Source organism: Charadrius vociferus, unplaced genomic scaffold (assembly GCF_000708025.1).
Source record: "Charadrius vociferus isolate BGI_N301 unplaced genomic scaffold, ASM70802v2 scaffold39, whole genome shotgun sequence".
Classification (NCBI taxonomy): domain Eukaryota; kingdom Metazoa; phylum Chordata; class Aves; order Charadriiformes; family Charadriidae; genus Charadrius; species Charadrius vociferus.
The window spans coordinates 1,129,853-1,142,247 of NW_009650188.1; the positions used below are offsets into that span (position 1 = coordinate 1,129,853).

The 12,395-nt window shown below is 38.8% G+C and overlaps 1 protein-coding gene across 1 annotated transcript in view; it reads right to left on the minus strand.

The window, feature by feature from the left end:
• The window catches only part of CDC73 (cell division cycle 73), a 108,846-nt gene extending 96,722 nt beyond the window's left edge, over positions 1-12,124 (minus strand). The window contains exons 1-8 of the mRNA XM_009892874.1: positions 12,080-12,124; positions 11,242-11,360; positions 7,559-7,664; positions 6,558-6,627; positions 5,478-5,540; positions 5,337-5,389; positions 3,475-3,563; positions 1,062-1,278 (exon numbers count right to left, since the gene is read on the minus strand). Coding sequence (XP_009891176.1) covers positions 1,062-1,278; positions 3,475-3,563; positions 5,337-5,389; positions 5,478-5,540; positions 6,558-6,627; positions 7,559-7,664; positions 11,242-11,360; positions 12,080-12,124 — 762 coding nt within the window. The remainder of the gene's footprint in view (positions 1-1,061; positions 1,279-3,474; positions 3,564-5,336; positions 5,390-5,477; positions 5,541-6,557; positions 6,628-7,558; positions 7,665-11,241; positions 11,361-12,079) is intronic.
• Positions 12,125-12,395: the final 271 nt, after the last annotated feature.

Below are 12,395 nucleotides of genomic sequence, written 5' to 3' on the forward strand. Positions count from 1 at the left end.
AAAGATACAAATGCCATGAATGATTTGCTAAAGGAGTAATAGATACCCACATTCCTCAGTACAAATATTTCTGATGACTGAAAAGTTAAAAGGCTTTTACCGACATATCAACTGTTCAGCAGTGAGATTGCTACAAATCTTACAGACACAAAGAAGCAACACTCACTCTGCACGTAGCATGCAGGTACGTGCCATGTGCCTAGTAATTACCCCGTAACTCTTGAATGAAATCATTCTACCACTAATGCCATAAGACCAGCTTGTGAAAATCAGCACTATGTAAAATACTGTTAAAAATAAGACAAATAAAAACTGAGACCTCATTTACTTCTAAACATTATTTTCCTGTCACAGTACTTGAAGAGGAAGTGAAAGCAAAGGATGCAATTTGACAATAACCTCAGCAAAACAGACATTTGCAATCTTTTAGAAATTGACTTACTGCTTCTTTGAGAAATTTAGTGCCAAGTATCACTGCAATAAAGAAAGCCTAACTGTGCAAAGAGAGCAAGTTGTCAGCTGTGCTTGCAACCATGTTCTGGATGGCACATAACCAAGGGCAGCTAAAGACATGGATTAAGGGAGCACGAAGGGACAAAAACATACAGAAAAGCCTCCTCAAGGTAACACTTTTTTGTTTTGTTCATGTTAGCATTTTCTCTCCTTACTACTTTGCTGCTTTCCACAGTTTAACAGCCTTTGGATTTTCAATGGACACATGTTACTTCCACCAGTGAGTCGCCACTTTTGTCTGTTGTGAACCTGCAGGTACTTTCATACAGCCCTCCCAATTGTAGGGTTCAAGCCAGCTGTGTTTAAGAGGAATTAAGCGATTACTTGGTATCTTTTAAATGGCTGAAGCAAGTATTTTGAGAAACATTTTAGGCTTACGCTAATGAGGTCTGTCACTGTGCCAACAGCCCTCCAAGCCTACCTTTACCTAGAACACTAAGCATAATCCCCCCCCCAGCGATCTACAGTTAACAAGCCAGCGATACAGAAAACAGAAAATGCAGTTTGTCATTCAGATCATAAAAACAGCTTGGTATCCAGAGCATTACCTTGCCTGTGCTTTGTAAGATTGTAGTTCTTGTCCTCCATACCCTCTCCCTGCTGACAATATCTCTGGTTACATCCACTTCAGCATCAACAAAACTTCTCTGTTTAAGAGCAGTTATGTCATCATCCAGATCAGTTTTGATAGTGGATCTTTTCTTTGCCATGATTTTTGCCTTGATAGCAGCAATTTTTTCCACTGACATGGCTTCAGACAAGGACCTAAATGAGAAAAAAATAACAGATGAGACTCAGAATTGTTCATGCAATTATTCGAAGAATTTGTGAATAAGTAACTCCATCCTGCTTAAAGTTTATGGCTATGCTACAAATCATAAAATAGTCATCTTACATATAGTCGAAGATTATATGAGCTTGGCGTTGCTGGTTCAGGCATGAGAATCAAAATTCTGACAAAAGACTCTATCCTGGTATTAGCACAAAAACCATCAAAAAATCCCAACTATAACAAGCAGAATCAAAGACTGCAAATGTAAAGCATCAGGACTAACAATTGCATTTACAACGTCATCTGAATTTCAAGTCCCCGTTATCTTTAGTGGATTACAATTTTGTGTGCAGTCAATCAATCCCTGGCTGCTCTGAGGCTTTCAACGCATTAATCTTAATTTCAGCTGAGGTGCTGTTACGTAGACTTGGCCACTTGGAAGATGTGTTACCTTCTCAGAGCCTGTAGGCCAAACAACCAACAGACAGTAGTAACTTTGTCCACATTCATCTGTCTTTGAGGTAGCTCAGTTCAATCCAAGAGTGTGACATCTTTACCTGTTTGCTTTTAATCTTAAACATAGTATTTCGTTGCCAAACTGTGAGCCCTATTGCTTTGCAGTTGTGCTGAAGGGAAAAAAAAAGGACTGAATTGTGCAATCCTAACCACACATACTCAATTCAGTCTTACATGATTTTTTTTGGAGATTATATTGAAAAAATAATACAACAAGTACTGGTTGTGAAGTATTCTCCTTTTCCAATTAAGCTACTGGAAAGGGAACTTTTTTGTACTGCTGTTAAGCAAAGTAACAACAGTGACAAGTACGGAGTTCAAACTCACTGCCTGTAAACATTATTTGCGCTTCCTTTAAAAGAGCATTCTTTTACATTCAGCATTTAAAAAAACCTGTCAATACAGAATACAAAGTAATTACAAATAATACTCAGTAATCCTCACTGCAGCATTGTCTCACAACTCCAAAACAAAGCTGTGATATGCTCAAGCTAGCATCCAAATTATTAGTTTATACAAAACAATGTGTGTACTTTTTGATGTTTTGCTCCTTAGACTTTCCGATTTTAAGTCAGGTATGACAATCAGATTTACTTTTCTCTACATAGTTTTAAGTACACCTATATGAGAGACAGAGGAAGAAGACATGCAAAATTATGGATTCTATAAATGCCTCAACTCTGCTATATTAATTGTTGCGAGGCTAACGGTTAAATTTAATCCCAGTAAAGGACAGACAAGCATTCACAGTATTGTTTATGCTCAAGAGGTAAATTTCTTAAGAATGTTGTTAGCTTATCAAGTAAAACTACTTATCTGCAAAACCCAGTGCAGACAAAGCAGGACATTAATTCGTGTTCAAACACCTTAACTGTAGGAAGCATGACTCCCATTTTACATTACGGGAGCTGACACACTGAAGAAATTAAGCAGCGACCTTTAAGACTTCTGAACTCAGGTAGTTGAAAATTAACTACCAGAGTCTGGTATCCTACTAAGCCCAAGTTCCTCAGTATCAACAAGATCTTGCAAGAATTCCATTTCCTCTCCACTTGGCTTTGGGAAGATACTGTGCAAGACTCAAACCCAACTGTCATTCTTTGCAAAATTCTGGATGGATACAATGGAAGCGGAAGGGCGATGGTCAAGTTTTTAAGCACTTGAATACCAATTACTACTTATGGCAACAGCAGTGGTGGCCTTTGGTAGCCTTCAGAGGCAAGAAGCTCACCTCTGCAGAGAGTCAAACAGTTTTGACCTCTTCTCACAATGTTTTCCTCCTTTTGCATGCAAGACATTCCTCGATACACGATATTTTTATTTGAAATAAAGAGATAATCAGCTTCCCTTTGCAGTTCTGCTAATTGCGTGTCACTGCCTGAACACCATAGCAGAAGAAAGCAGAAATGGCAGACTTGCTGGGAACAAGGGACAACTGTCCGTTCGCTTCTGAAGACAAACCAAATCACATGCCATGACATCTGAATTTCCACTCAGGAAGTCTGACCACGCATGAAGTTCTGCCTCCTCAGGCATTACTAATGTTAGCAGCTAAGGGAGGGAGACTTCCACTGAGAACTGCTGGACAGAAGTAAAACTGGCTGCCTTGAATAGCACAAAAATTATTATCAGTTCTTTAAATACGCATTATCCATAAGAAAAATAATTCCTACCTGATCTGCTCTGTTTGCACGATACCTTCTTTGTGTCCTTCCAACCGAGCCGCCAACCGCTCCTTGTCAAGGCGCACACACTCTTCATCCTAGCAGTAACAGTAATGTTTAATTGTAATGTTTAATTTTTTGTGCATTCTCTTTAAAAAAACAAATACAAATAGAATTAAAGCTATTCCGATTTTTTTTTGTACGTTTGTACATTTGCAAAGAAAAAAAAAAAATCTTTATTTCCAACTGTTTTTGATCTATCCACTAGCATTAACTGTACAGCTATTGCAAATTTCCTCTCAAGAACCACAAAGTATAATTAGAATAATGAAAAGGAAACTACTATTCCCTCATAAAGAGCCTTGCTCAGTTGAGAATAATAGAAAAATCGGAGAACTCAAAGCTGGCAAACAATACACTCATTCAGGTAGGACAACAGATATACACACATACATATTTAAGGTAAATTTATCAGACATCAAATTTTCCCGGATATTTACTCAGTGACATTTCTGAAGAAAAGAACTGCTCAGAACTGTTATATTTTGATGCAGAACTTTTATAAATGGCGTTCCTAGTTAATATAGAAAAGAAGTCGAGAGTGAGGAAGCCTCTAGTTACTCAAGCCAGGTTTGTGACAGATGTGTAATTTGAGAAAGCAGTAGAGAGGTGTAATCTTATGCCATCTTTTCAGCTTCTTAATGCTGGTACCACTTGTGTTCCATATGCCTTACTTCCCCACAAAACTTAAATCAGCATCAAGGCTGTCCTGTTGCTAAAAGGCTGTTTCAAAAGGCTGAAGCACAACAAAACCAGCCATGCCCATGTATCAGGAGAGACCTGGACTCTCTACACCGAGATGATCTCCAAATAACTTCTAACAGACTTCAGAGACTCTGAGCTGCCGGAGCAACAAGGAAACAAACAAAAGATGGGCATAAGCTCATTAGGCTCATATGCAGAATTCTTGACTCTCCAAATTATGAGAAAACATACTGGCATCACAACCACATAGGGTAACGTAAAACAAAAATCTATAGATCAACAGTAGATCATCTCATGTGCCATTAAGAATGCATAATTTTTTTTTAAGATTCTTATGCAGTTATAGCTAAGCACAAACAATGTTCAAATCCAATTCCTGAATAAGAAAATGTATGTATTTTGATAGCTTTTCTTCTAGGAGGAAATCTAAAGTCTCAGTACTCTGAAAATACATACACAGCCAGATTTATAATAACTCACAGAGGAGACAATTGGATGGACATATTTAAAGGAAAAAAAAAATAAATCAAGAAAAACAGTGAGTCAGTTTTCAAAGCCAGCCAGAGTTAAGTAACACAATATGCGAAATAACTGGACACACTGCTTCTATTCCAAAGGCATTTGAGAAAATACACTGTTAAATTAATTACCTAAGACACAGCTTCAGAAAATAGCAATCACAGGGACAGTTTCATATACTGCTATAAAGAGGCTAAAATAGCAGGTAAAATGGATATCCATTGATAGAGATCAGACTGGCATTTAAGTTATAATGCCAACTCATGGATAGCAAATAACCATAATCAGTCATTAAACACCACTTTATTCCAATACCATAGTTGTTAGCAGACAGGCCATAATGCCACAGGTACTTACAGACATATGGTCAAGCTTTCCTCTTTCATACTACAACATAAGTCTAGCAAGTAAAATTCCAAGTTTAAATCAGAGGCTTAAATTCTGACTCCTTCCAGTTCATGTTCACGCTAACAGAAGCGCTGCATACACCCAGGGGACAGGTAGCCCAACCGAATTGCTACAAAACCAGATCAATTATGTAATTTACCACCCCCCTCAATTTGTATTGATGGCGTTACTGTCATTACCTCTATTCTTGGTTTCTTTGCTTCTGCTAGTATTTCATCTGCTGCTCTTTTAACTACAAGAAAAAGAGGACATTAAAAATGCAAGATTGTAGTAGACTTTCATAAAATAAACCTCAAAGTTATGTTTTAGTTAAACTGTACCTTGAGTGGACCGTTGAAGACCGATTTCAAGTGGAGCACTTCTGTCTATACTTGATGAGGTTGCTGTAATCAAACACAACATTTCATTTAACTACAAAAGATTTGCAAACGTATTTAAATATAAAAGGAAGAAGGACAACAAATTGCAACAACAGAAGTTCTAACTAAATATTAGGTAGCAAAGGTGGTCAACACTGGAACAGGAGATACTCAGAACCTGACTGAGTATGAAGTCAGATCAGGTTACTCAGGGTCACTTGGCCCTTCTTTGAAAAGGCGATTGAACCAGATGACCTCCTGTGGTCTCTTCCAACATAAATTAGCTAGTGATTCTATGATCTGTATATACCATATAAGAAAAAACAGAGCCCCAAAGATAATTACTTTATACCTTTCAATCAAGATCTACTAGTTTGTCTAGTTTTTGGAATAAAGACAACTTGCTGGTCCCTTTAAAATATATATAAAAAAATCATTTACTGTTCATTACAGAAATAATCTCATAATCCCGTATACTTACAATTCTAAGACCCCCTACAAAACAGAGCAATTTATGAAAGTAAGCCATATTTATCTTTCTCTCAGAGAAACCTCTTTTCTCTGACTATCGTTAACAAGAATTTTAAGATGATGGAACACTAGGCAAATATGGCAGACTGACAAAGCAGTAATTTGATATATTTTACTATACTGAAGATTTTATCCCACACGCTTATTGCACTAAGATCAATGCACCACCAAAAGTTTCCCATGGTCTAGAAAAGGAAAAAGATACAAATGCTAAGCATTCTACACATAATTATTAACCAAAGGATGTTAGTAACAATAAAGAAGTAGCTCACTTCTAAACGTGTATGTAGGAATGCAGCTACTATCTAAGCGCCATAAAAATAGTTAATTTTAGAACAAAATTAAAAAACAAAAGAAATCCTGACTTCATTTGAGAAGTTTGAACATATTCAGTTAAGCTGCAAACTGACCACCATTAACCATGCTTCCCCTCCTACCCCTCGCTTGTGCCATAAATTATGAAGCTGTAAAGCACACTACGTGTCTAAGTTAAAAGAAAGCATCACTCACATGTTTCCCCATTTAGGTATGCAAGCAGGTCTTTCCTATCAGGTCTTCTTACCACAGGAATGTTTTCAGTCTGAAAAGACAGTAGACTTGACATTAAACTGTTATTCCCATTCCCACCAAGACAGGAACACGCATCCTGCCTCCCAAGAAAGCGTAACTATCAAGCTTAAAAATACAATTACTTCCTAGAGGACGTTCAGCTCCACCAAATGAAACATGTTGTCTGCTACAAAACTGCAAGACAGGACAGCCTTTTTCCTCCTCCACTTCAAACTTGCAAATAAGATTAAGAACTAGCTTTTAACACACACTTCTCTGTCAGGAGTGAATGTTGGTACACCGAATTGGAGTACTTCAATATTGTTGTTCCAAGTACATAGAACATGCAGCACTGCTGTATCAGGTAACCATGTGGCAGTGAGGAAGATGAGGCGTGGGCTCACAGAAAGCAGTTAAATGGAAATCAGAAGGATTTTCTCTTTCAGAGTTCCCCTATCATTATTTGTAGAGCTCATCAAATAATTTTTTAAATTAGATTGCATACTTCTGAGTCCACTCCAAAGCTATTCTGCTGTACTTTCCTCTGTTTTGTAGAGCTTTGCAATCTCAGGCACTAAAGGATCGTCTAGATTGGGATGACACAACAGAGAACACATGGACAAAAGTATTTTTGAAATGGTGCCAGAGACAACTGTGACCGCAGAATATCAAAAGAAATGCTGCCATTACCGTTAATATTTGGATGACAGACGCTTATTGTAAATCCAGCCTGGTGGTTTGAACAGATAATCTTAGGAAGTGAATTGTCAAGAAAAATACTCCACCTTGATAGGGACTGTCTTTTGATCCCCATGTAGAGGTGTTCCTTTTTAAACACGCACAGAGCCCTTTTCCCCCAGCCAAATTCATACACTTAAATGCTACTATCTTTCCTGAAAGTAACTATGCACGTATTACTTATCGCAAACAAGAGGAAATAAAATTTTATATAGTCTACTTACTGCAGCACGGCGGACATAAACAGGATGCGAAAGGTGTACATTATTGAGCAGGAACAAGATAGAATCCAAAGTGTAGCATTCTCTGGGTTGGCCCTCTTTCCCTGTCCTGTAAAATCACGAAACAAAGATTTAACATTTAACCTCTTCATTTCTGTCTCATGCACACACTTTTTTAGTAAAGTTCTCTTTTCTTTCCAGATGCCAGTTCAAAAAGCAAGCAGTAATATTGTTAGCAGGCTAATGCCAAACTAGTGAAATACCAATTGTGTTAACAAATACCAGTGATGGATATGTGTTCTCGCAGCCTCTTTACTGAACAAATTATAAAAACCATCCAAAACAAGAGCTGGATCGGTTGTAAAATATACTAGAAGCAAGACTTGGGAAACCCTAAGAACACATTCTCCCACATCTCAAACATATTTATTCAAAGGAACTGTCTACCTTTTTTGGGATAGCCAGGGGAACATATCTGAACTGCAAATGAGAAAAAACAATAGTACTGCACAGTCTTCAGGTGTAACAGGACAGAATTTTCACCACTAGGGAAGGCACAGTGAAAAACCTCACAATACACAAATTCTGTAAATTCTACAGAGCAAAAGGTTCAAAACGGTGCCAAAAGGTCAAAGTAAGGAGAGACTAGAAACTAAGTGCACACAAAGCTAGCAATACCAAAACAGACTACAAAATCACAATCAACTCCCATACTGAAGTCAGACTACTTCACAGCAACACAACAGCATCAAGTTCAAGCTCGGCATCAAAACAGCTTGTTTGAAAGAGGTGCCTTTTAAGTCTACAAAGGAATCTGTTCTGTGTAACAATCTGGAAAAAAACCTAATCCCTCAAAACAAGGCCAAACCAAAAAACACAGTTTCGCTGGCTCCACGTGCATCAAACATAATTCCCTCCTCACACACTCATTCACCCCTCTAGGCTGTTACTAGAAGATTTTTGCAGGGGAAGCAACGCCTATCCCAGTTTTAAAACAAAACCTGCTCCCTAAATACTTTAGCTGCTCTAAGAAACGGACCTTTCCATCAGTTTCACAGCCCGCAGCAGGAGGAGACCAGGGATTCCCCCACCCAGCCCCTGGGACCTGCCAGTTCTACTAAATGCAACAGAATCGTAAGTGTGTTCTCTCCATATTGTGGATATAATGCCACTACTGCTTTTCTTGCAATTACTCTTCTGAAATCATCTAGATTGAGAGTATCCAACCACCTGTTCAGAACTCATTATTAGCAGCAAGGTCGAAAACATTACCTTCACAATGATGCCTGAGAACACCAATACATGAATAACATGCAGAGAAAAGCAATTCAAAATATCGGGAGAACAGTAGAATAAAGGATCATTCCATCACTGTTTCTTCCTTCCAAAAACGTAGTCTGCATCGGGTGGGGGTGTGTACGTAGGTTTTGCTGCTGAAGAGGAAAGGGAAGAGACATAGGATCTTCCAACTGCTAAGAAGCCAAAAGTTGGCTTCGCAATTACAGCCAACAGAACTGGATTCCTCAGCAAGGAACTGTTTGAGAATTATACGGTTTCACCGCTATCTTTGATAAGGCGGTATCTAAACATATTCGGAGCACTGGTAGAAACAAAAGCTCCCTCCACATAGACTTGGCTCTGAAGGGGAGTCTATGTCACATAATAGTTGTCACTTCATTTCAAAACAAACATTTTAGATTCTCTCACTTTAGAATAATTCCTTACGTCTTTGAAGTGTGCCATATCCACTGAACATTATATAAAAAGTGCAGCTGGTCATCTCTTCAAGTTTTTAGCAATGTTTAACAATAACTGACATAACTTAGAAAACAAGTACTGAACGGTTATCTATTAATTTGAAAATACAGTATTACAAAGCCACAAGCATTGCCAAAGCTCAGCGAGGCACAGCTGGTACCTCATCCCTTAGACCACACACAAGAAATCCCCACGCTCATTACGGTTCTAAGAGGATGTTTTATTAGAAGGACAAGATACTGCACATTAAAAGGAAAGCATCAGACGGACAAGCAGTTGTATGCAAGGAGAAAATCTAAGTCTAAGCTGACATTTCAGCATCAGTTTGTGTTCTTTTCAGGTTTTCCAGGCAGAAAGAACCTGCTCAATAAACAGAGAACTAAAACTAAGCTGATCTGAAGGTAGCTTACTTCATTCAACTTACAAACATCCAAAGCAGCAAAAGAAATTAATCCTCTTATTTCCCATATTTAGTAATGGTATCAATTACTTAAGAAAAAAACTAAAATCTTAAGATTCAGACCTGAAAAAGTCCAATACTTATATTTTTGCTTTAATGGTTTTTAAGAATCACATCTCTTAAAAAATTAAAACTCCAGCTTAAAAAAAAAAAAAGGAGGAAACGTTTACATAATGCAAGAGAGAAAGTTTCACCTGCTTGTTTTTAATACCAGAAATTCAGTTCCTGCTCATCCATTCACCCTCAACCTGTGGGCACCAGGATTTTATTCATTTTTAACTGCTTTATTTGCTCTTTCATGTTTCAAAGCATGAATTTTTATAGAGGTACTAAAGGCCTGTGTCTCACTCACAAAAGAAAGCAGTAATCTTTAAAAATATAAGACTAGGCATGCAGAGTATGACAAAATTACAATACCGATGACCAGCTGCTCACTGTTTAAAAACTGCTCAGCTGTGCACACAAGCCCCTCTGCTGGGTAAACAAAGTTTCTCCATTAGATTGATTCCTTCCTTTGGTTTTGAAACAGATTCTGTAATGACTCTTCAGCGGCAACAGATCAGCCATCAGATCAAACCACACGAAACACCTACTCTTAGACCATCTAAGCCTTCACGTGCCAGCAGGGGTATTCATATAATTACTGTCTGGAAACTAACCTGGATTTAAATGAATTTCTGCCTTTCCCCTCCTTCCTCTGGGTTACTTTTAACCTGGCTCAGTTCCTCAGACCAATTCACTGTTTGGCTGACGCTCGTCCTCGCACAGAGGGAAGGCAGCGCAGGGCAGCACTTCTGCCAGCTTAGATGCTTAAGCAGCCACAGTGTTAAATGCCTGGCGGGACTACTTCTAATTCTAGCAGGGACAGAATGCCACCACTGCTGCTTGGATTTGCATTACTCTTTCTCCAGACTGGCAGCAAAGATGCAGTTTCAGCAACCGCCCTGTGGACACCTAAAAGAGAAATCAAGATTTGCTTCACGAAAGACTAAGCGACTATCAACTGCTCACTGCAAGCACAGGCTGGATCCCGTCAAGTGACTTGAATACAAAAGGCTTTGAATCTTAAAAAGTTTTTGAAAATGTTCCTCATAAGTCCCTGCGTGAGTCTGGCAATTACATAAATTAGCAGCTCCTAAACTGTGGTGTCAAAGTTACCTAGTGTGGCTTGCAGAACTGGTCTCATTCTTACAGTGTCTTCAATTTAAAGATTAGTCATACATAGTTCCACGGTGGTTCCCAAGAAACATTGGGAATTGATAGCAGTCTGATCCCACCAGAAGTTCAGAAGCCACTGGTTTGAATTTACTAACTTCCTTCAAACGAAACACCCCCGAACTCTAGAAGACATCTATCACAAGAAGCGAGGACACAGAGAGCTATTATGAGGTTACTGCTTCTGTTCTGAGCATCCTCAGCTCACCCACACTTCCTTCTTGACCATGAAGATAAAGCTGCTTTAATGTACCTAATACAGTTTTTCTCTCCAGCTGCTGTCTTTTTGTCTTTTGTTAACAATTTCTGGGCCCGATTCAAGCTCTCGTAAGCAGTAGTAGAGTTAGGCTGGTATATCAGTTTCTCTGTTCCCTACAGAAGAGCAATGAAACTCGTCTAATTAACCATTACTTGCTACTACTTGGGAAAAGCAACTTGTAGCAAGGAAACCACCACAATTGTCTACACAGCTGTTCCGCAAAAACAGAACTAAGACTTTTGAAGAATTTTTAAACTTAGTTGCTTATGCAAATATTTTTCTTCCTCTTCAGCCTAGCTGAAGTGGTATCCCCCACTCAGCCAGGAAGTACAAATAAATCCTAAATGAGTTTCTGGGAGCCTTAAATGGGTAATGAAATAGCACATTTGTAGTTCTAAATAGAGTGCAAAGTAAAATCAGTTTGAAAAAAAAAAATATGTCTCTACAAGTTAACATAAACAAATAGGATTTTGTCTTTTCTCTCTCAAACGAGAAGTCAGGATATTGGATCAATACTAATATTGAGATCATAATTATGAAAACAACAATAACAAAAAAAAAATAATCCCTGGTCATAGACTGAACTACAATGGGATTTTGTTGAGAAATCTGCAGGTTCTTCTATTTTTCCATCAAGCTTCACAGGACAACGTACTCTCTTTGATCAGCACCTGAAACATTCGCTATCTGATATTTAACCATAACCTTTTTTTCTCTGGGGCTTCAAAGAGATTAATTGAAATTAAACGCAAGCAGCTGCTAAATTCGGAGGCGAGGAGAATGAAGAACTCCCTTGCATTGTAAGGGATACACATCGTACTAGAAAACTCACCAGGTACAAAACCTCATTTTCTAGAGGTTTTCTACAAACAAGCATCCTACCTAGCAGAGCCACTCAAGCAACAGAAAAGCTGCCTCTATCTGTTTGTTAGGATGAGAACAACTAGGAGACAGCCTGTGTCAGGCCCAGCCCAGGCAGAGCGGGGCCTCAGCCGGGAGCAGGATGTGGAGCAGCAAAGCGCCCGCGGAGTCCGGCGGGGCTGGCGGGCAGGTGACCGCCGAGGCAGCGTCGCTTTGGACCTCCCCGACTTCCCCAAAGCAAAAGAGAAGTAGCCCGGGTTAAACTCAGACAGTCAAAAAGTAACGCC